We start from the raw sequence: 26,745 nt of genomic DNA, 5'->3' as shown, positions 1-26,745 counted from the left end.
TTTGTAAGATGAGGATGGTACTATTGTCTGCCCTAGGATTACTGAAATGGTCAAATGGCTAATATATGTGCTGTGCATAGCACACCCCCTGACACAGTGCAGTGTGCAGTAAATACTTGCTGATGATCATTCCTGAAGCCAGAGTGAAGCCTCTGCTAAGACTCAGTTGAGAAAGGCGTGCCATGCGAGTGCCAAGGATTGTTACTTTCCTTCTGCATAAAAGCTGTTGAGGCTTTTATGAGATCCTTTATGGTCACTGTATGTTAATTGCACAGAAAATTCTGGGACATGCTTTCTTTGGTACAAGTTAAGGTTTGGATTTTCATGTTACCTCTTTGATCACATCATACATAAATTGGGTTTTGCTTCAGGAAACTTCCAGAAACAAGTCTGAAGGCCTGCAGGTGGCAAGTTACACCTTAGAGGAGATTGAGACATCGCTGCCTCTCTGAAACCTTGCCTTGATATCCATCAACTCCATCCTCATTTGAGTTCAACACACATTAATTAAGCACTGCTATTTTTCAGTTCCATATTGGGCTCCAGGGATGCAAGCATAAACTGGTAATTCCCATCCTCATGAAAATTAGTCTGATGGAAATATATGTAAATAAATTCAGTCCACTGTAATCCTAGCACAAATGGCAGTGGAGAGAAGATCAAGAGGGGCACATAGGGAAAAATAGTAAGGAAAGTTTCACAGGTTTGATGACATCTCAGTAGATTTTGAATGGAATGAGGAAAGGGAGAATCCACAGGTCAGCATGGTTTGTATAGGTGATGGAGCATATGGGGTGCTGGGGAGCAGAAATTAATGGGAGATGAAATTGAAGCTGAAGGTGGGAACTGGATCTTGTAAAAGCTTGGCCTTTGTCATGTGGGCATTGGGAGCCATCGGGTGATTTTAAACAACGGAATGCTATCAGACTTGCATTTTTAGCAAGATCTTCCTAGTATAGAAGGTGAACTTGAGAAGCATGTTGGAGATGCTGGCACGTTCGTGTCCCCACTACACATTCATCGAGGCCAGTGACCGAGTCCTATTTACCTTTGTATCTCTAAAATCTAGTACTTTATAGACACTTAAGTTTCTCAGAATAAAGACAGTCCAAGCTGACTCTTCCAATTCTGCATCGCATTCTTGCAACATGCTGACCTGGACTTCCATCTGTCATAAGCAGCTTAACTAAGATCATAATAAATTCTTTTTTCTTGGCATTCTTTTAACTGGCACTCTCTATTAACTAGCCCCTCCGTGCAGCTATAGTATGGCGATGATTGATGCTTATAATTCTGACCCTGAAGTACTTCAAGTCTTCTAAATCATCAAAATTAGATTAAAGTATATTCAGTATCGCTATAATGTTTATGGGTTTTCCTGCATTCTTATTCTTTGGAAATTGGTGTTTTCTCAAGTGCCTGCATCCTCTTCAGCACGCAGGCACAGTGGGAGTCTGTGACAACCCACAACCCCTCACTCCCTCGCAGGGCCAGGTACAGGAGTTTGTGAGCAATGCACGTGCAGAAATAAGCAAGCAAAACAAAGCTGGGTTCTCTTCTTGTCTAGAAAGAGGAAGCAGGTTGGCCCCCAGAGGGGCCGACTGGACAGAGATGAGAGAGAAAACCATGGGAGTGATAAAGCAAGAACTGGTACAGGTTAGGGAGACAGGCCATTTACCGCAAGCTGCCACTATGGCAGAGCCCAGGAGGAGCAGGGCTCCGGGCTGGGACGCAAGCTTTGCATTCTTTTGTGCCCTGACCCGAATCATCACGCTGGGATTTGGCAGCATTCTCTGCCAGCTATATTTGTATTGCAGTAACAACTGTTCAGTAAAAAATACCAAACATTAGCAAGTGAAAACATCAATAATTAGAGAGCATCCTGTTCCCCCCCCTCCCCCCCCCCACATCTCTTCATGAAAACCATTATTACTGTGGAGCTAGCAATATTACTTGGCTCAAAATGAAGAAGTTCACATAGAAGTTGCTTTTTGTAACCTGGTTTCTGAAGAAAATGCACGCGATGATGTTACTTGGAGGGAGATTCACTGTTTGGGTTCTCTTTGTGGGGTGGTATATTGCAGTGAGTGGAGACGCCTCTTAACCTTTCTTTTGTATAGATTTGTTTTCAAAATCTGCGTTTGATCAAGTTCTGCCTGTGTTGGAGTGCCCCACTCATTATTCCAGCCTGGAGAGCTGGTCCTTACACCACAGGGATTCTGTTTGTCACTCACTAGGCAAGGGCTTATGTGGACCTTAGAACTGACTTTACTGTTTGCCAACTCAGTGATTTGGGTGAGTCTCTTAGGATCTCTGGGTCTTAGTTTTTTCTTTTCCTGAAATAGCAAAATACAAATTCCTTCTTTACAGGGTTGCTGTGAAGCTGAAATAAAATGGTGGATGTGGAAAGCCCTGTATAAATAAAAGCATGCTAAATATACTAACAAACATCATAAAGATGCCAATAAGGAATAGAAGTGTGTTTCATTAGCAAGTACAACATTCTCAAAAATTTTCCTGAAGCAGAGTGGTGAAAATGAACTAGATAGGGATTTCTTACTATGGAGTAGATGTTCTGGCTGTTACTTTATGCATTCTGCAAGCTAGATCTTACACTCTTATTTCAGAAATGAGGAAACTGAGTCTTCCACTCACATAGTTATAGCAGAAGTGGGGTTTGGACCCGTCTGACTCCAGAACTTAATGCTTTCTCCTTATCTCTAGTTGGTGGTCTTATTCCATACCCCACATCCCCACCCCCAAAGTTCTTAAAAGCTGTTCACATCCTTTTGGGCTGGGAGGTTAGCTAGCCATTTCTTGGTCGTTCACTTCTGAAAGTGGGGCAGGGTGGGATCTAGAAGGAACCTGTGAGCTACAACAGGCCTTGGAGGGACCAGCGGCTCAGGAAGAGTCGGGGTGCAGGGCACACTCGGTCTGTACCTCTAGTGAGTTTGCCAGGCCTGGACTGAAATCGAGGAGGCAGGCATGCCCCATTTCCCAGCCCTTGAGGAAATGGCTCTGGCCTTTTTTCCGGAGCTTCCAGAAGTTCATTCTTTCTCTGGTGAAGTGTTTTCCAACCTCACTGAGGTGGCGTGGTGAGCTGCTTCTTGGCTCCTCCTCAGGAATCAGTGCGTCTCCTGTATTCTGACCAGCTCCTGGTCAGAGGAGCTGTTGTTCTGTTTGCAGAGGGAGTGAGGTTAAGTTTATTCCATGTAGCAACCACTCCGCTGAGCTTTTCTGGGTCCCTCCCTGTTGACTTTGATGTGACAGTTCATGAAGTTCCCCGTGGGACCCACCACTGCATGCATTTTCTTTTTTATATAAAGTTTTCCCGGTTCCAGAGGATCAGAGCCTGCTTGCGAACCAGAGCTGCCCACACGGAGAACCAAAGATAATGCCTGTTGAAGGGCCAACTTGAATATTCAGAGAGGATGTCAGTGTGTGGGAGAAGCATTTGTTCAGACTGGATCTGAGAGATGCCGTGCGTTGTGTCTCCATAGGTTCTCAACAGGAGGTGCGTCGAAGCGGCGGTGATGACAGGCCTGGCACTGAACTGCCACATAAACAAGAAGTCCTTGTTTGACAGGAAGCACTACTTCTATGCAGACCTCCCTGTAAGTACACTCGGCCGTCCGCTCTCTGTACGTTCTCAGAGCTGGGGGGCTTGACGCGAGGGAAGGGGGCCGCGTCTCTCGTGTTTTCAGTCAGAGCTCTGGCCGTGTCAGCGGGAGGTTCTGCCTGGCCCTGATGAAGGCAGGTGCCCCCCGATGTTTACTAGATTGGATGCAGTTGTCCTGATTGCTGACTCCTTGCTTAGCCTCATGCTTCTGCCGGCTCCTTCCTAATTGAACGGGGAGTAGAAGCCAGTGTTCTCGGGCTCAGCCCCGCCGCGGTGTTTGGCGCTAATTGCCTGTTAGGTCAAATCTAACTCTGTGGCTGATGCAACAGTAAATGCGTACTGTAGCTTTGCAGATGGAGTGATAGCCTCCCTCTTTGAAGTTGAAGTTACCAATAATAGGACTGTCTCCTCCAGGGATATTTCTGTCATCTCACAAGGAGCACATAAGTGGACAGTAGTAAGCAGAAACATGAACCAGAAGCCTCGACTAACGACAGTAATTGGCTGTGCAGTAAACCCAATATTAACCGGCTTTTTCCTTAAAATTTTAGTTTCTTCCTTAGGAGGAGCCAGGGTGAAGTAGAGCCAGTTTTTCATAATGTTGAACTGAACATTGAGTGGGTTTCCCAAAATAGTATTTCATTTGATCTGAGCCTCTGATTAGGAAGTATGCCCTTTATTCAGATTTGGAAAAATGATAGCAAAGATACTGCTTCCCGTTATTCTCCTTGAACTAAAGATGAGGGTGAGCTGGTTTTTAGTGGGTGAGGGTGGAGGTACAATTAAATACAAAATGCGACTGGAACCTTCTTTCTTCAATTGCTTGCTTGCTGCTTCCCCCACTGGCTGCCACCCGTTAGCAAATTCTGTCGCTTGGTAGGATTGAAGGGAATGAAACTGCATTTTTCCCCCATCTTTTGAGAGTGCTAATTAGTTCAGTTAAGGTGGGAGACTTAGCATTATGTGACTAAAATGAGATGTTTTAATTATCTGGCTTTCTGTTCTTTCTGGCCCATGTGGTTCAGATAACCAGAGTCAGTCTTGCCAAATTTTACATGGAACATACTTCTGTAAAACATCTTTGTTGTTTATCTGAATAAACAATTTATTCAAATCCAAATGTGACTGAGCATCCTGTATTTTATTCAGCAACCCTATTCAGAGTTTAATTTTTATAAATTGAGACTTGCTGTTTCAGCACAGAGTCGGCCTAATGCAGAAGTTCTCAAAGTGCGGTCTCCACCCCACTAGGATCAGGATCTCCTTGGAACTTGGTACAAATAGAACTCTCAGGGGCTGCCCCAGAGCTGCAGAATGAGAACCTCTTCGGGTGGGGCCAATCTGTTGGGACCAGCCTACCAGGTGACTCCTGACCCAGAGGAAGTGTGGCTAAGAGTGTGGAGCCACACCATCCGTGTTTGAATCCTGACATGGATATTTACTAGCCCTGTGGCTCAGGGCAAGGCACTTAACCCCTTCCGTGAGCCGTATCTCCCTCACAGGCTTGTCGTGAGGATTAAATGGTTTGAAGAACTCAGAACAGCGTCTGGGACCCCACAAGCACCGCGGGGGCTTCTGCTGCTACTCTCTGTTCTCCAGTTCTCCGTGTTGACCTCCCGTCTCTTTAGTGTGTGCTGATGCATGTGTGTGTTCGCAGGTCATTCCACCTCTACTTAGGAGGTGAGGAAGTCCTTGCACCATACATCAGTATTTTAGTACCATGTGTTCTCTCTGAGTGTGAGTGTTCTAGCATTTTCTAGCAAGAGAAACAGGAAGTTGGGTCACAGAGAGCAGCTGGCATGATTGGTTTCTTTAAAGAGCAGGAACAAAACAAGCGTAAAGCATTAGCAACTGCTGTCTCCCGTGCTGAGAGTAGATGGCAAAATGCTTAGCCAGCACTTCCTAATAAGGAGGGTCTGTCAAGAGCCCGGTAATCAGATGCAGGGTTTAGGCTAATGAGCTAAGTGAAAACAGTAAATTCTTCTTTTAAAGACCTCTGACAATGAGATTATTGTTATTCCCCCAAATGATACTTTTGTAGGGCAGATGGGATTTGTGTTGGTTATTGCGTCATGACTGGGGGTCGGGGGAGGTTCAGGGATACTTCAGGGGACGTAAGGGAGGGGGTGGGGAAAGCCAGAAGAGGCCAGGTTAAGTTACAGCTCCAGTGCGTGAAGTGATTTTCTTCCCCCTTTCCTTTTTTCTTTTGTTGTGTTTTTAAGTAAACCTCTAGTCTCGTGACATAAAAAGAAATAGTGGACTGGACTCCAGCTCATATATATGGCCTAGTCACTGTGTAACCTGTGTTGTGTGCAGGCAGGCTACCAGATTACACAGCAGAGAGTCCCGATTGCAGTGAATGGGAGCCTGGCGTACAGTGTCTGTGTGGGGAAGAAATGGAGGCAGGTGATTACCAAGACCGTGAGGATCAAGCAGATCCAGCTGGAGCAGGACAGCGGCAAAAGCCTCCACGATGAGTTGCGGTCTCAGACGCTCATCGATTTGAACAGGGCAGGTAGGCTTGAAGAGTTTCTCTTGCCTTTCCTTCCAGCCACCTGTCTTCCTCCCTCTAGAGCTGAGGAACCTTCCTCCCCAAATCAGTTGAGGAAATAGGCCCAAGAGTTTGACAGATCCAGATCAAATACCAGCATTCGTATTGGCACAGCTGACTAGAGAACACAGCCTGAACTGTGAATACCGTCCGGCTTGCTAATAACCTATCCCTAAAATGCGATAAATGTAGCCACCCCGTCACAAACCCTGCAGCTCAGTCTCTCAAGTAGACTCTGAAAGAACCAAAGTTAAAAATCAAAATGTGAAGGGGAGGAGAAACAAGTCCAAGGCTAGAACCCATGTTGAGAGTCCATCAGTGATACACGGTTTTCCTGAGACTTCAGCCTGATTTATCTGGAGATTAGATTGGAGAGCTGTGTCAGGCTGACCCTGCCTCTCTTTGGTAGGAGTTGGCCTTCTGGAAGTGGTGCTGGAGCCGGACATGTCCTGTGGAGAAGAAGCAGCAACAGCCGTCAGAGAGCTGCAGCTGATACTTCAAGCCCTGGGGACTAGCCAGGCAAATATGGCAGGTAGAAGCCACAGAGGTGGTGTCAGTGGTGTCCCTCCTTCTTAACCTTCTCTTTTTCCACTTCCCAGGTCTCTTCTCACTAGAGTTTTGTTCTCTGCATCAGCTGCATTGGGATTGTTTATGTGTTTTGCCTGCCTTTAGACCTCTGGGGTTTTTTCCCTTAGAGTTTTCCTTGATTCCTTAATGAGCCCGTAGTCAAAACTAAACACACCAACAGCAGCAATGCAGAGGCACTGAGCCCAAGAATATGAGATTAGGAGTTGTTAAAAAAAAAAAAAAAAAAAAAATCAGCTAAGTAAATTTGAAGATCAGACTGGCTTTATTTTAAGATTCATGAATCAGGCAGCATCTCATCTAGCAAATAGGAAGTAGCTCCAAGGAGCTGTACAAAATGGAAGGCTTTTACGGAGAGAAGAGAGTGATAAAGGAAGTTTTCTAGCAGAGACTGGATTGTTTCAGGTAAGGTCACCTTTCATTAGGTGCACGGGGATCTGCCATGCCGATTACCTCACTGGTGCTGATCAGGAACTTTCAGGTCAGCTGGACAAAAGTCATGCTTGTGGGAGAGGCTGAAACTGCACTTAAGTTTTAGTTTGCTGTACTAAGGGTGAGTGACTCCACCTTGGGCCTGTTCTTTCTTTCCTTTCCTTTCCCTTTCCTTTCCCTTTCCTTTCCCTTTCCTTCCTTCCTTCCTTCCTTCCTTCCTTCCTTCCTTCCTTCTTTCTTTCTTTCTTTTTATTTTTTTATGTTTATTTTTGAGAGATAGGGTGTGAGCAGGGGAGGGGCGGAGAGAGAGAGGGAGACACAGAATCTGAAGCAGTCTCCAGGCTCTGAGCTGTCAGCGCAGACCGTGAGATCGTGACCTGAGCCAAAGTCGGATGCTTAACTGACTAAGCCACCCAGGCACCCCTCTTTTTTTTTTTTTTTTTGTCAAAAGACTAGATGCTTTCTTCTGGCTTCTTCTATCCAAATGTTGTTTTGCACCAAAATTAGGGTCAATAAAATAATGTGTTTGAACAGTTTTAGCTTTCTCAGAAGACATTGTATTTTCCAGAATAGCTCTTAGTGTGTGAGTCTGTGCAGGTGGCATTTAGTTGCTACTTGATGATTTTTTATTTGTGTCTCTTTCTCATTTTGTAGAATTTTCATCCAACTATAGCTGAAGCCAAATTATATCAGGTGTAAGGCAAAGTTATGATTTTGCAAAACTTGAACTTTAGGATAATATCAGGTTCATTAGAAATATGGTAGGAAATCCAGCAAAAGAGACATTTGTGCCTTTGGGACTAAGCAAACTATACGTTTTAAGTATTTGCAAATTGGATATAAAGATTACAAGTTTGGGAGCACTTGGGTGGTTCAGTAAGTTAGGCGTCTGTCTCTTGATTTTGGCTCAGATCATGATCTCAGGGTTGTGAGATCCAGCCTGGCATCAGGCTCTGGGCTGGGTGTGGAACCGCTTAAGATTCTCTCTCCCTCTGCCTCTTGTGACCTCCCCTCCCCCCACTGTCTATCCGTCTCTCTCAAAAAAAAAAAAAATTACAAATTTTGGTCAAACTCCATTTCTTAATGGTTCCTCTCATGGCCCCTTCCTAGCACTCCTTTTTTTTTCTTTTTTAAAGTTTATTTATTTAGTTGGAGAGAAAGTGAGAGAGAGCACGCACACAAGCATGAGGAGGGCAGAGAGAGGAGAGCGAATCGCAAGCAGGCTTCCTGCTGTGCTGTCAGCATGGACCCCAATGGGGGCTCAAACTCACAGACCATGAGATCATGACCTGAGCCAAAGTCAAGAGTAGGATGCTTGACCACCTGAGCCACCCAGGCCCTCCTCCTGCCCTTAAGTCCCTGAAAGCTAGCCTCACCCATGATTGCCCCCTATTTTCTGTTTCCAGGGGCTTTTAACAAAACTCTTGCCGCTCAGAAAGCATTCCTTGAGTAGAGAAAGGCAGGAGTGGAAAAAAGATACAGATTCTGCATATGCAATTGTTAATTCATAGTTCAGTAGTGTATTAGAGTACTCCATCGAAACAGAACCAATGGAATGTATGTATATGTGACTGTCATATGTATGTATGTTTATATATGAGATTTGTTCTAAGGAACTGGCTGATATGATTATGGCGGCCCCGTAGTCCCATGATCCGCAGTCAGGAGGCTGCAGGAGGGCTGGTAGTATAGTTCCAGCCCAAGTCTGAAGACCTGAGAACCGGGAGAGGCAGCAGTGGAACTTCACTGTGGGCCTGGATCTGAAGCCTGAAGGAAACCAGTATCCCAGCTTGAAAACAGTCAGGCAGAGAGCAAGTGACTCCCTCCTCTACCTTTTGTTCTCCTCAGGCCTCCAGCAGATTGAATGAGGCCCCCCCACAATGGCAAAGGCAGTCGGCTTTACTCAGCCTCCCAATTCAAATGTTCTCTCATCCAGAAGCAGCCTCACAGACACACCCAGAATACCACATACACACCCAGAATATTGTTTAACCAAATATCTGGGCACTTTTTGACCCTGTCAAGTTGACCCATAAAATTAACCCTCAGAAAGTGTTCACAGTGGATGCAAGTAAATACCATTTGAGGATGATGATTCATCTCCCTGTTGGTTTATAATACTATTTACCAACCTTTTGATGTCCCACATTATATGTGTGTGTTACAAAAGGACTTCTGAAATTGTAACGCCACATTTGTCACATAGAGCGTGTTACAAGCAACAGCGTTAACATCAGAGCCCTCCCACAAGTTGAATTTGAAGACAGAACTTGCCTATTTGGTATGTACTTTAAGCTAAACACTGGAAAAACACAGCTACGTGAGTCTGAGTGGCATAAAAGCTGCCTACAAGTTGGCTTTATAGAAGCGAGGCTCTGTTGTAGGGTAAGAGAACTTTACATTTCACTTTTACGGTTCATGCTGCTTTTTTACCCACAGAACATAAATGAAATATGGGCAGGTTGGATGGTTATCCATTTATGCACTAATTGTTGATGCTCTATCACTTAAAATTTTTTTATTATTCCATTCTTCCTCAAAATAACTATGATTCCTAACAAACCTATCGAATAATAAACAGACCACCTGTCAGTTGAGAAATAGTCCCATCTGGGTCCTTGCCAAGAGATAAACCATAACGGCAAGAACTCATCAGTCGGTGACAGCTGAGAGGACTCATTAAATCTCATTTGTTGTGACACTTTTTGTTGTTTTTAAATACAAATCCAGCAGATTTGCCCCTAGCACAGCAGCAGAGCGGCTGTAGCTGTTTGGAAGTGCTGTGTGGAGGGAGGGTCTGCCTAGAGTCTGCAGGGGTCCAGCTTTTTGTGCTGTTAGCATTTTATCATCCCCAACCCCTTTGCTTCTTCTTCTGCCCCAGCACTTAGGACCACTGTGCTGGCATTGGAGACTAGAGTCTGAGAACTGAGGACCACCCTAGAAGAGACCAGGGGACCCCCAGGGTGCTTTTGGAATGAAGCTTCAGTTGCTTTGGGCTGTGATTCAGTGAGTTCCTGATAGTTTTGCTAATGAGCACAGATCAGCTCGGCCTGGGTTCCAGAAGTCATTTCCTTCTCAGTGGACATTTGCCACTGTTGAGATCCTCAAAGCCGTCTGTAGAATTGAGTGTGTACTGAAGCAGTCGTTCAAAATGGTTTCAGTGATAATGTCTGCCATTTTGAACAGTTAGCATGTGCTCCTCAGTTCACCAAGCATTTATTAAAATTATCATCTCATTTAAAACTTTACGGCATTCTTGAGAGATAGGTGCTATTATGCCCGTTGTATAGGTGAAGAAGCTGAGGTTTATAGAGAGGTTGGGTTATTTGCCCAAGGCTCACAAGAAGTGACTGAGCTGGGATTTGAGCCCAGGTGTGTCTGAGTCCAGGAGCCCTTTCTCTAAGCCTTGCATTGCACTGCTTCCTAGTGGCAGCCATGACAGTGTCACAGCTGCCGTAGATGACAACATAGAAAGGACGGCAGGGCATGGGTGCTGGGGATGCTGAGGTCCCAGCCCTGGGTTGGGTTCCTGTCCTGCCGCTTCTGGCCAAAGGAACCTGGGCAAGGGATTTTGATTTCTCTGAGCCTCACTTTTCCACACTTATGAAGTGAGTCCCCAGATAATTGTGTATGGAAAGGAAAAGGAAGAAAACGAAGAGGACAGGAAGTCATCCAAGTCATCACGTAGAGTTGGGGCAGCTGAGTGTGGTGTGACTGTGTACCGAGACGGGGGAGACTGGAAGAAAACCTAGAATTCCATTTGTGGTATGTGAAGTTTGAAATGCCTAAGAGATGTCTAAGGGGCTTTGTCTAAAGCTATATCGTAGGAAACGAATATGATAAAGTGTATATAACTTTTCTCAAGCCCTGACAAGTAGCGTGTGCTCAGTAAATGTCAGGTGCTTTTATTAACGATAATAAGTACTATTACTTTTACAGAACCACTACTCATTTTGGATAAATAAGCTTTGCGAAACATGTTCAATAAAATTTGGTCAGTGTGTGTGTGTCAGAACTTGTTATTTAAGTCCTGGAGAGCATCCAGTGATCAGAGTGAGATAGCTTAACAGACCTCTCTAAATCTTCAGGCCCCTGCTGTTTACAGAAACAGTTTTCTGTCCTGATGGTATATTTCTGATGTGTGAATGTGTTTTAGAAAAAAAATATGTAACTACACCGTATCACTGTGCTCAGTGGTATCGTTTTTTTTAGTTTTGCTGTTACAAATCTCTGCTTCTGGAGGGTGGAAATCGAGCTTGATAACACTCTTGTGATGTATGAATGAAGGCCCTCACTCAGTGCTGTGGAATGCATTGAGGTAAACCTGACTGGTGAGGCTTTTGTGGGCTGGAGGCAATTTAACTTAATTTGTTTAAAAGGTATTTTGTCTTCACTGGATAGAATGTCTTTTGTTAATATTTGATACTATTATTTGAATCCACACTACTGGACTCTCTTTCAACACTGCAGGATACTAAATGATTCCTCTCAGACATTTATATAGCATGGCCTTCTCTGGGAGAGACTGAAATTCATGCTTTTGTTCCTTACCCAAGTTAAAATTCTAAATTGTGAAAGATGGTGCCATTTTTAAGAGCAGATGAAGTCCCATTCAGGGTTCCCTGAGTTCAAAAAGAAGTAGTTTCCCAAGAAGTGAGATCTGGTTGAGCACAGCTCAGCATACTTCAGAAGTTTTCCCCTGAGCTGAATAGGCCTTTCAGATGATTCCAGCTGTAGATCAGTCTTATTCAGACGGAACTTGAGAACTTATCAGGAGCCTCTTGTGAGACAGTAACCAATCTGCTTACTCATTGCTGAGGAAAGTACCAGAGTTCTGGCTTCTCCAACAAGGTATTTATTGAACAGTTACTTTCTGCCATACCCAGCTCTAGATTCTGAATATGGCAGTGAAAAAGCCAATGGATCAAATAAGACTGAAAAAAGTAGACAAGGGATAGATTACCAGTAATGGTAAGAAGTTTGGATTTCATCCCAACTGCAGTGGGAAGTCACTGAAGGGCTTTTAAGCAAGGAAATGACAGAGTCTGATTAAGGTTTTAGAAAACCACTCTGGCTGCTCTGTGGAAAGTGGGTTTCATATGAGTAGGAGTAGAAGCAAAGAGACCAGGTAAGAAGCTCTTGTAGTAATCCAGATGAAAGATGATGCAGTTTTGGACAGGATGGTGTAAGGAAAGATGGAGAGATCAAGCTGTGCAGACTTAAGGTGGATTTTAGCAATAATAGAATTTGTTAACAGGCTGGTGTGGAAATCAAGGGGCAGGAAGAAATCAAGGATGCCTTCAAAGAAGCTTGAGGAGCTAGGTGGTGCTGTTGGCTGAAACTGGAAAGATGAAAATGAGCATGGCTTTGTGGAGGGGAAATCAGGATTTAGTCCTAGAAAGTGAAATGTCTGAGATCCCCAAATGGAAGTGTCAGGTCGACCCTAGAGGTAAGTGCGGGGCTCAGAGTAGAGGTCTGGACAGAAGAGAGAAATTTAGGACTTGCCAGCACATCAGTGGTATTTATAATTACATACCTCTCCAGAGAGCGTGCAAGAAGAGGTTTCTTAATTAGATGGGAATGAAAACACCAGCAAATGGAATGGAAGTTGAGTGTCCAGAAAAGTAGGAGGGAAACCAGGAGCTTATAAGGTCACAGCAGCTGAGGGAGGGAGATAGTTGAAGAAGGAAGGCGTAGTCGGTATGTTGCATGCCGCTGGGGTGTCCAGCAAGGGGAAGACCGAACAGGCCCTGTGTCCACTGCATTTGTTAGCCAGGAGGTTGCTGGTGACTTTGACGAGGCATTTCCAGAGAGGTGGGGACGGAAGCCAGGCTGAACAGGGTTTAGGAGTGAACAGGAGGTGAGATGGTAGAGACAAGATGTGCAACAAGCAAGCAAAACATGTTCACAAGGATTTGCTGGAAAGTAAAGCAGAGAGACAGCTTAGTAACTGATGAAATGGGGTTCAAGGGACTAGGTTTGTGGTTTGGGTTTGTTTTTCAGGAGAGATACTTTCTGCGTGTGTCTCCACTGGAAAGACTGCAGAGAAAGTGAGAGATGACTGATGTGGGAGAGAGGAGATGGCTGAAAGAATGATGTTTTCGGGAAGGAGAGTGGGTGAGGATTTGAAATCCAGGCACAGTCCTGAAGAGCCTTCCATTTCGGTCCTAAAGATAAGTTTAATTCAAAATAGACTGTAGTCATGTGCTAAATTCTGTGGTTATTGACTGTGTATATTCTAATAGTTCAGAGGAGCCACCAGTGGAGGCAAGCTTATTGATGAGAGCTTCCAGGAGGAGAAGGTGTTAACACTTACTTGGGACCTTGGGGGATGGGCAGAGGCTGAAGAAGGGACAGCCCTAGTGATAAAGAGGACTTGCAAAAAAAAAAAAAAAAAAAGAGGACTTGCAGGAGCCTGCGGTGTGGGCGGGGGGCTTGTATGCAGAAAGCTTCCCTGACTGGAGAAAGTGGTATGAGTAGCAGGGGAAATGTGGGTCGTGTCAGCCGAGACCGGATGACCTCTCTTCAGTACCAGGCAGAGGAGACAAGCAGGAAGAATGATGACAGCCAAATCGTAGCAGGACGAAAGTCGTAGCCACGTTGTGGGTGACTGGACAAGGAGGGGTTACTGTACTACAAATCAGGATGCGATTCTGAAACCTGGTCTGAGGTTCCGAGTCCTCCGGCCAGGGTGGCAGCATTGGCAATAGAGAGGAAGGGACAGAAGTGGGGGGGGGGGGGGGGGAAGGTTGGGAGAGAACTGGCAGGACCTCGTTGTCAGTTTGATGTAATGGGAAAAGGAAACAGAGGCAGTGTAGATGACTTCAGGTTTCTAAGACCGGGAACCTAGCATTGTCAGTTGGGACTTCTTGAGATTCAAGGAAGCACAAATTGTCCAAAATGTTGACAAGTCCGTGCTAGAGACACAGAGTAATTTCTGAGCTGAAAGCACCTTTTCCCTGATGGTCGGCGTGGGTGGCACTTGGGGCCGCAGAGCAGGGAGCTCATCCTTTGTTCTTAGGGAACAAGTGGATAGAGTGGAGCAGGCAGTGGGCGGCCAGGGTCTCCAGCTTGCAGGAGGTTGAGCCCCATAGCTCAGCATTTGGGGGAGCCAAGAGAGGCCAAGACCATGGAATTCTTGACATGCAATTTATTTATCCTATCTCATTATTTTAATATGCTTTTGCTGTGGAATCTTGGAAAATAAATCCTTGATTCAGCCTATCACAGCCCTCAGATTTGGCAGGTTCTTTTTAACTTTAAAAACCTGCCTAGGAAAACAAAAATCCAGCATTTTGCCTTCGTGTTCTGTTCAGTTTTAAATATTGTAAATGAAATTAGAGAATAGAGAATTTGAGTTTTACTTTGTAGGGTATAAAATGCAATTGTTTTTTATCTTAGGATTTTGCCGCTCTCCTCCTCAAGAGCCTCTTAGGCCTCTCCACAAACCACCTGCTTCCTTCGGGGTTATTGCCCCTTATCTGAAGGGGCTTTCTGGGTAAGAGAAGGACCTTCCAGGAGGGAGGCAGCCCCCTCCGAATTCCTCCACAGACTCACCCCTTCATAACAGCACTGTCTGCTGTAGCAAATCCTTACAGTAATCAGGAAGGATTCTGAGTCCTGTTTGTGGAAAGAAGAGATTATTGCAGTACCCAGAGGAAGGAGGAGGGGAAAAGCCCAGGTTTCTGGTATTTGCCCTTCAGCTGTAAATTCTCAAGGACTCCCTTCTGGATCTCCTAGAATCACTGTTGGAAATCCACCTTCCATTGGAGGGCTCTGCAGGGTTATCAGATGATCATTTCTAATGCCTTCCTGCCAATCCAGCTCTAATACTTTGGATAAAAACTCAGGATAAAACTACAGAGTAATTCTCCATTTTGACAGTGTTGTTTTTTTTATTTGGCAAAACGAAATTAAATTTCTATATCTGGTACCTCCAGAATTTCCCCTGTCTTCTGCATGTGCACAAGGGCGTACAATATGCACGCACACATAAGCTCACACCTCAGATGCTTTAGGACTGTAATTCTCATAAGTGGGCAGAAGAGTTTCAGGACCAACCATACCTTCTCTAAGCTCAGGTTGCCATAACTGGCTAAACAGCAAGTGGAATTAAATATTGCTTGCCGGCAGACTTCAAAAGACCATGTTGCCTCAAAGAATTTCTAAAGAGTTGTCTTTTTTTTCTCTCCTCTCAGAGGGCCAGTTAAGAGTGGATGCCAATATATCTGTGCACCATCCTGGGGAGCCTTTGGGCGTTCGAACTGAAGTGAAGAATCTCAACAGCGCCAGGTTCCTGGCCAGAGCAATAGGTGAATGTCAGCTATTACTATTAACGTTCCTCTTTCTATCCATTATCTATTGCTTTGTAACAAGCCACCCCAAACCTTAGTGGCTTATACAGTCACCATTTTGTTTTTCACAGTTCTACTGATTAGATCCTGTCTCAGCTCACTCATGCCCTGTGGAAGCTGGCAGCTCAGCTGAAACAAAGGGTCTAAGGTGACATCACTCAGATATCGAGGCCTTGGTGCTGGAGGTCTGCTGGGCTTCTCTTTGCTGTGGTCCTTCTTCATTCGCTTGCCTAGCCTGGACCTTTTTGTTTGGCAGTAGGCATTCCAGGGTCATGAAGGCAGAGGCATCAAGGCTTCATGAGTCCTAAGCTCTAGAACTCCTACAGTGTCTCTTCCAGCACATTCGATTCAAAGCCTATTCAAAGGGAGGATCCTTTTTATGGGAGGATCTACAAAATAGTGTAACTCCGTTTTTGCATTTAGCACATTCTTTCTGACCTGCGTGAACTTTATACAGTCACATTTATTCATTATAGTCATATTTATTCATGACTATAATTATTATTCATTTTCTAGTTTTTTACTATTTTTACTAATAGATTGCATATGCCTATGTAATCGAGTTTTGGTCTTATTGGAGCTCATGCAGACCCATATATGTTTCTGACTGTGAAGATATCTCAGAGAACTAAACTATTCTTTAAAACCAAAGGTTTCTATAGAGGAAGAGGTAATATAGGGAGGAGATCAAGTTTAAAGTGCATTCCTTCAGGGCTGCACAGAGCACAAGATATCTGAATGCATTGCTTTGTGTTGAGTAGAGTCCTGGGTCTTGTTGAGTAAAGTATTGGAAACCATAGAGCAAAGATTCTCTAGTCTTGTATGAAACTTTATCCTGAGCCTGAAATGATCAGCCTCAACGAAGATACTGTGGGTCTACAAATTTTCAGGAAAAGGGCATTATAATGGTCAACTTACTCAAGGGAAAGGGGTAAGGGATGGTTCCCACATGAAGATAGACAAAAGAGGGTGGGCTCTTCTGTCTCTAGAAGGAGGTACAGTCCACATTTATGAAGCCATGAGAGGTTTGGGTCAGAGAAACCCTTATAGCCCAGTGTTGTGAAGGGGAAGCTTGGAATGAATAGAAGAAAGCTCCGCCTCACTCTGTGGGTAGTAAGTGTTCTGGAACTCATTATTCTAGGAGGTGATGATGTAACCTAAAAAAAACAAACAGCAAGATTTTAGGTAGATTTACCCATAATGATTTATGAAGGAGCCCCCTGAGACTGAATTCTGCCTGTGTTCTCACTCAGACCAAAAGAACCACAGATTTACTACGATGGGTTTAATTCTCCATGCATGATTTTTTCACCCCGGGCTTCTCCCTACGTCATGCCTAGTAGTCATCATCTCAGTGGGGGAGATGGGGAGCAAAGACTGATACATTTTGGTGTTGCTGCTTCTTGTCACCTCAGTTAAAAGGTGGATTTGGGTGAGGGAAAGTGGCACATGATGGAGTGGGGAGTGAAGGGGCAGGCTTAAACTCCTTCCAGAAAAAAGGCTTAACAATTATGGCTGTGTTTTGTGTACCACAGTCTGCTTGGTTTGGTGGTGAGGGAGCATGGCATAGAGTAGCAGCTCTTAATGATTTGAGGTCATAGATCCCTATGAAAATTCTGGACTCTCTCTCTAAAAATATGCAAATGCACACACCCACATTTTGTGTATAATTTCGGGAGGTCCCAGAACCCCTTGAAGTCTGTCCATGGATCCCTGGATTAGAACTCTTGATTGGCAGCAGTCCTGGATCTGGAGTTAGTTGGCCTAGATATTTGTCTTAGCCGTTCTTCTGCCAAGAGCTGTAAACTGGACTGGGTCACCATGAACCTGAGTTTTCTCAGAAAGTAAAGAAGCAGAGCTTCCTAAAAGCCCTTTCCGGCACCATAATCCTATGATGGCAGTGAGAAAATATAGCATGTCAGGGAAGAATTAGTATGAACAACTCTCTTGATTATTTTTGACTTAAAGATTGAAAAAGATTTCTAATTAATGCTTGATTGGATGAAAGGAATGAAAATATGATACTAAATTACTATGTTTTTCTTAGACTATGAAATTCAGAGACAAATCGACGAACTTGAGAATGGATGTGAAATTCTGAATGAAACTCGATCATTTGACTACAAGCTAGGGTGAGTTTGCACTGACAAGCATCTTGAACGCAGCTGGGTGGGGCTCCAATCTAGGCTCACCACAGGCAAGCCTTGTGACTTTGAAGAAGGTACTTAGCTTCTCTGCATGAATGCTTTTCTCACTAGTGCAGTTGGGAAAATACTATATGCTACACAGATAGAATATCCTGTAGGACTGGTAAGCGGTTGAAACTGAACCAGACCTGTACATAAGTGCTTACATTCTGGCCTTTCATTTGCTTCCAGTTTACCCACTTTGTGGCAAGAATTTCTATTTCCTTAAATTCTATCAGACTTAAGCTGTACTAGTTCAAGCTAGAGGTAAAGAAAGCTTAGGGTTGGTTACAGAGGTGCCTTTGTTTTGTTTTATTTTGTTTGGATAACTTTGATATTCTGACTGAATTTTGAGGATTTTGTGCTTTTAGCAGGAGACTGAAGGAAGTTCAGAAGACAAGAGTTTGAGCTGGTTGGAAGCTGGAAACATTGAAGCAATTTCTTCTCTCTCCCATGTTTTTAATTAATCTAAATATTTCTCTTTCATTAATATTATTTTTTCATGGAGTCATGTAAGTGTCTCCCTAAGAAGGTTAAAGAGCTTGAATTTGCCTGTGTCCCTTATTGGTCAGGGTTACCCCTTTCCCTTTGCACATATGCTAGGCAATGCTGCTCGTGATGTTTGTTTAATGTTTTCTTATTTAACTGTCGTAGGTGCACCGTACCGATGAGAGACAAAGAAGGAAAACAAGACTACAGGTAGTTACCCCTCTTGTCAAAGTACCATTATGTGTTTGGGGTCAGGGATGTGTTTCAAATCCACTCGTAGAGCACCATAATGATCCTGGATAGTTTTTAAGAACCACTTTCTGTTTGTATTCTTGCATGATGGAAAATCTGGACTTCCTATTTTATGTGTATACTGAGAGAAAGAATGTTTTCTTGGTTTGGTAGCCCCAGAGTGCCTTATTTGACGAAATTCAACTATTGGAAGATGCTGTTGACTCACTTCTGCCTGAGAGTTGTTATAAATGAGCTGAGAGGGTAGCAGTCGAGGATGGGGCCTAGGATATTCTTATATTCAGTTACAAATTCAGTAACACACTGAAGAACCTTGGGAAGATATGGGGGGAAAAAGATGCATATGTCAATGGCATTTCCCTTCATATCTCGGGTGATGCTAGTTAATTGATAAATGAAACAAGTTGTACTTAATATGAGATCCAGAAATAAAGTAAATAATGACAGGCTTAAGGTAAACTGAAAACTTTTGTTTTTTCCTCACTGAGTTTAGCAGATTTTAAAGATAGAGGTTTGAATCGGCAAAGTTGTTGAGGTTAGCCCACTGTTCCTTCACGAAGTGCAGAAAGATGTTAAGTGCAACTCGTGCTGTCGATGGCAAGCCTCTTGAACAGATGTAGCACTGTGATGTGGGAAAGAAACTCCTAAACCCTCAGAGTGAACCTCCCCTGCAGGCTGCCTGCCCTGTCTGTCAGAGTCAAGATTGTTTGAATCGCTATGATCTTCTCAGTTCAATATGTTCTTCCCAAGAGCTTCTTGGTTCTCCAGTGTTGCTGCCCTACTCTGTTTACGCCACTTTCCTAATCAGCACACAGTTTGGCTTTTAGGTCAGCAAGTGGCTTTGGCTCAATCCCTCAGGTTAATAGGTGGGATTCCGGAAGCCTCCCTTTGGCTTTCCCCTTGCCTTCAGAAGTCAGGCCGATACACAGCATAGATTTGGCACTGAGATGATGGGTTGCTTGCACATCTAATCTGTCACCTTGGCACCACCATTTGCTCTGTATTATCCTGCTTTTGCGTAAGCCCTTTGACAAGTATCAATAGAGAGAAAATGTTGGATGCTGGGATCGAACAGAAGAAAAGACATTATATACGGTGGTGCAGCAGAAAGGTCCCGTAGGCTCCTTGGCACATACTGCGTGCTCCCTGTCCGCCTCCCCCCCCCCCCCCCCCCCCCCCCCCCCCCCCCCCCCCCCCCCCCATTGCTGTGTGATTTGCATCTATTCCCCAGGAAGTGTTGAAAACTCACTAAACACACTGGTGTGGTACATTTGCTATAATTGGTGANTGCTGGGATCGAACAGAAGAAAAGACATTATATACGGTGGTGCAGCAGAAAGGTCCCGTAGGCTCCTTGGCACATACTGCGTGCTCCCTGTCCGCCCCCCCCCCCCCCCGCCCCACCCCAGTCCCCCCTGACAGCATCTTGCATTGCTGTGTGATTTGCATCTATTCCCCAGGAAGTGTTGAAAACTCACTAAACACACTGGTGTGGTACATTTGCTATAATTGGTGAACCGAAATTGAGACTTTATTATTAACTAAAGTCCATTGTTTACATTAGGGTTCACTCTTGATGTTGTATTTCTGTGGGTTTTGAGAAATGTATAATGATGTACATCTGCTGTTACAGTGTCCTAGAGAATAGTTTCACTGTCCTGAAAATCCCCTGTGCCCCACTTCTCCCTCCCTCCACAATAGCTTCTACATTTTATTTAGGCAAAATTCATTGATTTCTTCCACTTCTTAAGGTTTTCTTTTTCTTTGACTTTTCATTTATTTCACAGATACTGCTAAAAATGGTGAGAATTTATAAAGAGGGAAAGTCTTTTTTTCTGCCTAATAAGTAGATTGTTCTCGTTTGGTCCTGTTTTTTGCAGTCTATGCCTTTATGAATATGTACTTTATCCACAGTTAGAAATCGCAGTGTGGCATCAACCTGTGTTGTGCCTTTTTGGCTCATCATTAGTTTATAAGCACGGCCACTAGCAGGTCTGGTGGTCTTGACCTATAGCATACACTTGTGCAAGGACTCCTTCTGGGAAAGGGGAGAATTGATATTATAGGACATCAGAAGATACTCGCAATTTTAACATGGCAGCTAAACACAAAACTTTCATATTGATGATAGGGTATTTTTCCTGTTAAACCAAACACTTCCAAGTCAACCCCTATTTCCTCTGTGTGCCTAGGTTTATGCCTGAGCCCAACCTGCCTCCCCTGCGTCTCTATGACAGCGCATCTCTGCCTGCTGGAGCAGACCTGCAGCAAGTGATCAACATTGACCAGATCAGGGAGCGGCTCCCCGAGCTCCCCAGTGAGACCCGGGAGAAGCTCATTCAACAGTATGGGATGCTGCCAGAACACAGCTTCGCCTTACTGGTAGGTATTGATCAGAGGCTAAAATAAGCCCAGCTCAGCAGTTTAGGGTAATGCTCTACAGTGTGAGCTCTGAGTGGAGCAGGCAGATTGCTTCAGTTGTACAATAGATGCTTCTGAGAAGAACAAGGCACGATAACCTTTGCTCACCACCTTTATGGTAAATACTCCTCAAAAAACCAGAAGATGAAGTGGGATCTCATGTCAGTCATTTCTTCTCTGCAGAAATGAACAGCCGCTCACAGCAGCCGTGGAGGCTTCTTGAAGACAGTCCAAATGTTATGGATGAATGTTTTCCCATGTGTCCTCAGGACAAAAGAAAATCAATGTATAGGGTTTCTAGATGTCTAGCAGTATTGAACCATGACAGGGTCTGGCAGGAAGTTCGGTTCTCAAAAGCCAGCCAGCTGTTTCTCAATTGTAGAAGAAAAACGTTTATTCCGCACGAAATGTTGAAAACTCTGACTAAAAGTATCGGTCCTTTGAGGCTTGAGGATGCATCTTAAGGGGCCGTTAGAGAATCTGACACCAGTGAGACCTGCTTAGGGATTTTCCATTCTTTTCAAAGCTGCCCGGGGTTTTGCTGTTTTCTTTGTCATGGCAACATTAAAGTGATCTGGCATCAGTGAGTATAGGGTTTTGTCACAGTTGTCTTCTGCTTGTCTGTTAGGAAGTAGGAAGTTTTGCTGCTGCATGGTTCGGGCACTGGGGATATGCCTCACTTTAGCTTCTGTGACAGTGGAATCTGCATAGACCCTGGGTTTTTGCATATTTTAATTAACCAGTAATAACTACATAGGAATGTTTTAATGTACATATTTATATACTTCAGTAACAGCGGCCCCAACGCTCCTGGTTCAGGGTTGGCCAGTGGGTATTTGTTGAATGAATGGCTCTGTCTTTATAAATCAGCTAATGGGAAAATTACCTAGAGACTCTCACGTGAAAACTCTTTTCCTCCCAGGAATGCTTAGGAGTGCTCAGATCATCTTTCATGCTCCAGGCAGAGTTGACCACTGCATGCCGCGGGCTGAAGTCGCATCTTAGACATAACTCTGTGATGGTGGCAGTGCTGGATTTTAGTTATTTCATAGTTTGATTTGTTCAGCAACTTCTAGGCAAGGGCTGTGTCACCCTCTCACTCACTGTTCCTCAGCACAGATTAGCACATCAGCGGTGCTTAATGCCAGATCTTTGTGTGAATCAGTTAGCATCTTGGACACAACAACTTTTAATCTGAAGCGTCTTACAACTCAAGTATTTTTCCCTAGGTTGACATAACCAAACTGAGTTTTAGTCCTGTCTATCTTCTCCTACATCTGATCACTTGAATTTCCAGCCCACTGTACTAAATACGAAATGCCACATTCTGGTCCTGCATTTTACAACCGCCAGATTACACAGGGGGCGCGAAGACTGGGACGGAGCCCACTGGGTCTTCACCTCAGAGACATCTGTTACCTCTTTGTTTGGCCTTCTGCCAGGTGAACACAGGCAGCCCTTGGAGGTAGCAAGTGAAGAACCCAGGTTTCTTGGCCATTTTTTTAAAAATTTTTTTTAACATTCATTCATTTTTGAGAGACAGAGACAGGGTGTGAGTGGGGTAGGGGCAGAGAGAGAGGGAGAGCCAGAATCCAAAGCGAGCTCTAGGCTCTGAGCTGTCAGCACAGAGCCCGACGCAGGGCTCGAACCCACAAACCGTGAGATCATGACCAGCACTAAAGTCGGATGCTTAACCCACTGAGCCACCCAGGTGCCTCTGGGCATTTCTTTGCTCACAACTATGATTTCAGAAAAGAATCCACTAAATATAATGTTAAAATTTCTTTTTGTGCATCAGCTTCCTTTATAAGAGAGGTGAAAAGACCTCTCAGAAACTCCTCACAGGATTATGGCTATTTCTCTCCAAGGCATGAACTGCAAATATGCACTCCCTTTGGAGAGCATCTCTCTAGCAATGTCACACCTGGCCTCCAACAAGCATGTGGTGGTGGGGAGCGTCTGCTGTCCCTCACTGAAAGTGAGTCTTCTGAGGGCAGGGACGTTTTCTTGTTCATGTTTCTGATCCAGGCTCCACTCATGTGTCCTTCACAGGAGGCCTTGAATAAAGGCTGAGGGGTGCCCGGTGAGTGGGTCCACGTTTTCATAGTTTAACATCCTGTTTCGGGGAACCCACATTTCATCTCTTCAGTCCACCGCTTTTATTTTATTTTGCATCTTCTATGTAGCAGGTACTCAGAGACAAAGATTTTTTTTAAAAAAGTGTTTCTTTGCTTTCCAAGAGTTCACACACACACACACACACACACACACACACACACACACACGACAGCTAACCAGCTAACCAATAGATACATAATGCAGGATGGGAGCCCAGGGAGGCAGTGATTACCTTGATTGGGACAAAAGGTCAAAACTTCAAGAAGAAGGTGATTTTTAAGCCAGTTTTGAAGGGACTGGTCTTTTAATATCTTAAAAATATGTTTATTTGCATAGCTTGCAGCTAATGTATTAGGTGATTCATTGTTTTTTTAAAGGGCTAGTTCTTTGAATTCCCAAGATGAGCGCAAAGAGAACTTAATAGCAATGGAAAGAGAATGATTCAGACAAATTGTTTTCCTCAAAGTAGGCATCCTGAGCTCTTTACGACTTTGTAATCATTGAAAGCTGAATTACTGAGACCCGAAAATGATATGTTCATGTTTTTTCCTGCCTTCATCAGAAACACAACAGATTGCTGAGAAGGGCAGATGCACAAATCTAATGAACCATCTTTCAATTTAAAGAGTGCCCAGGAGTATTCATTAAATAAATAGCAGTAGTGGAGGTGTGCTTTGCCGCTTCGACTTCATGCTCTGTGCCTTCAGATTGCTTATTAAGTTAAGCATTTAGCACACACCCACCCTCACACACATGCCTTACTCACAAATACCAGAGACTGCAGAATTTACCTCTGGTCTTTAATTTATCGTATCATTTTATTGTCTGGTAAGGATTGGATTATGGACTGATAATTTAGGCTTGATATTTACAGAACTCTATTATTATATTTTAGCATCTCCCACCATGTCTGGCACATAGTAGGCACTCAGTGAATATGTATTCAGTAAATGGATGGACAAATGAGTAAGTGGATAGGATACTGTTTATAATACTTGTGAAAGCCCTGGAAGTAGCAGCATTCCTAATAAAAGCATCCCTGTTTCCAACGGTCAGATACATAAACCAGTCTTGACAACCTAGCAAATCATGGAACGATGCCTGGCTCCTTGAACTCTGGGTGAGAAGACCAGGACCACTGCTCTAACCACCCCCATACTATGTCCAGAGGCAAATCACTTGGTCTCTCTAACTCTTGTTTTCTGAACTGGTTTTGTTAGAACGTTAAATCCAATCTGTATTCTATTTTTCTCTCATGGACCCTCCTGACAGTCCCCTCCGAACAGAAAATCTATATTAGTGTTTTTTCCTCTGGCCACATAAAAAGTGTCCTGCCCCACCTGAAACTTGGACCTATTTAGACAACCTTGCTTCCCTTCCTTATTTCAAATTGCCTTAATTGCTGACCTCATTTGTAAGGATGAAGGAACAGAAATGCAGAAGCTGAAATCCAGGTGTTAGGATTCTGAAAAATAAGAAGTTCTAATAGTGTAGCAAGTCCTTCTCTGAATCAGCATATTCCAGGAGTAATTATTAGAATGATCTAGATTATATGCATGTGCATTTTTCTTAGCAGATAATCCCAGGACGATGTCTGTGAGGGTATCTCTTCCTAAATTCTGCCTTACCTGATACAGAGAATGCAAACAATTTGTAGTTATTTGCCTAAGCAGTACATAAAAATGGCTGCTCACTGACAGAAGTCTCTGTGGTTTATAGCAGTCACTTTCTCATTTACCCTTACAGCAACCCTCTGAGGTAGATATTGCTGTTCTCCCCATTTTACAGATAAGGAAACATAACCTCTGTGCTTGAATGTAAGACGTTAAGTAACTTAGCCAAGCCTGTGGGACTTCAGAGCCCAGGCTTTATTTACATGCCGAAGCTCTATTACCTGCCTGCACATATAATATGCCACAGTGCCAAACAGGAGTAATGTGTCACGTTCATTGCTGTTTTGGATCACTTGATAGAGAAAATAGAATTTTACATTTGTTAATGATTTATACAGTCCCACTAATGTTTCATTAGGCACAATCACAGACCACTGACTCATTTAAAACTTTTGATCACTTGGTTTTTAAGAGGTCAGACTGCCTTAAAGTGCTGTCTACTAAATTAGTGAAAATCAGTCAAATCCAATGAAAAGCAGAAATTATATCCATTTCCCAAGTAGGAAATTTAAGTCACAAAAATAAATGTAAGCTCGCCTCTGCAACTTTATTTTGTTTCTTGAACTTGCTGCCTTAGGTTCTTGGCTCCTTCTGACCGAATCATCGAATGGGTCTCCACAGAGGGCAGAATAAGTAGAGTTTGTGGGATGATTTTGCCTGTTGCCTCATGTCATGCATCCTAGCATGTGGCAGGCGCTTGGTAAGGAAGAGATACGAGCTCACAGGATGACTGGCTGTGTATGAAGTCAGTAGACGAAAGATGTCCACCTCATCAAGATTTCAGTGGAGGGGGGCGCCTGGGTAGCTTGGTCGATTGAATGTCTAACTCTTGATTTTGGCTCAGGTCATGATTTCACGGTTCAGTTTGTGGGTTCAAGCCCCACCTCAGGCTCCGTGCTGTCAGCACAGAGCCTGCTTGAGATTCTCGTACTCCCTTTCTCTCTGCCCTTACCCTGAGCTCACTCGCTCTCACTCTCAAAATAAATAAGTATAGATTTCAGTGGAGGAATGGCATAGCATCCCCAGTTTAGTGTTTCTTGAGGGCCTGCTGTATGCGTCACATTGCCCTGTGTCGTTTTCAGGTGGAAGAGCTCTCTTTTCCATGTCACTTTTAACTCTCCCAAGTAGCCCCACAGGGCACTGGGTCAAAACACTGACTAAGAGATAGTCTTAACTTCAGACCTCCCCTCTGATGCTTTGGAGGGGAGAGCTCTGCCAAGGTGACTGGAGCTGTTACCCTCCCTAGCTGAAAGAGAGGAGGGGAGGGTTCACTCATCCTGTAGGTGATTGACAGAGAAGAATCTTGACTGAATCTAAAAGAAATCTAAATCCAGCCAAGCAGACTCCCTAGAACGAGTTGCCGGGGAGAAGAACACTGGCACCAAACAGCTGCTAACACACAGAGAGCTGCACAAGGAAGAATTTTAAGAAAGATCCATCATGGCCCCAGTAAGACTGCAGGAAAACGTGGTTGTGACCCTCCAGATTAGTGACCTGTGCTGCTGTATGTGGCTGGCTTTCTTTGCTTTCAGCCTCAAGATGTGCAGTCCTATTTGAACCACTTCATTTTCCCTAGATGGTTATTCCCCACTTAAAGTCATAATCCTTTGTTTCTGACACCATGAAAAAGGTTAACGTGTCTCCAGGGGATGAAGAAACAGAAAAGATATCATGACTATGGTTGATTGTTAAATGGATTGTTTTCCGAGAGTTTTGCTTTGAGTTTCTAGTAAGCTTGAAATGGCTTGGCTTTCTTTTTGGATGAGCTGTCTGTAAAGTAATTTCCCATGATAAATACCTGTATACCCATAGGTAATACTCCTTTAAAGCTAATAGTTTAAAAAGGCCTCTGAAACCATATTGACTGGTTTTAGACTGCTTAGATGTACTGAGGAGCAAAGCACTGGCCTTCTAACTACTCCTGAAGGAAAATCCATTTGGTCAACATCGTCGCTCACCATATTTCAGCTCCATGTAATTTTTGAAATTGATTTTATTCTTCATTTTATAAAATTGTACCCAGTGCTTGCCAGCCTGTGGGTGCTTTTACAGTTAGTGTATGCGC

General features: G+C 44.0%; 1 protein-coding gene across 2 annotated transcripts in view; it reads left to right on the top strand.

Annotated features, from left to right (window-relative positions):
* The window catches only part of GATB (glutamyl-tRNA amidotransferase subunit B), a 95,580-nt gene that overhangs the window by 37,327 nt on the left and 31,508 nt on the right, over nucleotides 1–26,745 (top strand). For both annotated transcript variants that reach the window (XR_005528750.1, XM_039234332.1), the window contains exons 3-9: nucleotides 3,501–3,614; nucleotides 5,936–6,134; nucleotides 6,580–6,702; nucleotides 15,386–15,499; nucleotides 17,589–17,673; nucleotides 18,382–18,426; nucleotides 20,661–20,850. Coding sequence is in view for 1 of the 2 variants with exons in the window: in XM_039234332.1 (XP_039090263.1) it covers nucleotides 3,501–3,614; nucleotides 5,936–6,134; nucleotides 6,580–6,702; nucleotides 15,386–15,499; nucleotides 17,589–17,673; nucleotides 18,382–18,426; nucleotides 20,661–20,850 (870 nt within the window). In the remaining variant the exon portion in view is untranslated. The remainder of the gene's footprint in view (nucleotides 1–3,500; nucleotides 3,615–5,935; nucleotides 6,135–6,579; nucleotides 6,703–15,385; nucleotides 15,500–17,588; nucleotides 17,674–18,381; nucleotides 18,427–20,660; nucleotides 20,851–26,745) is intronic.

This window comes from Hyaena hyaena, unplaced genomic scaffold (assembly GCF_003009895.1).
Source record: "Hyaena hyaena isolate Hyena2069 unplaced genomic scaffold, ASM300989v1 scaffold_89, whole genome shotgun sequence".
Taxonomy (NCBI): Eukaryota; Metazoa; Chordata; class Mammalia; order Carnivora; family Hyaenidae; genus Hyaena; species Hyaena hyaena.
This window is presented reverse-complemented; position numbering and strand designations above follow the sequence as displayed.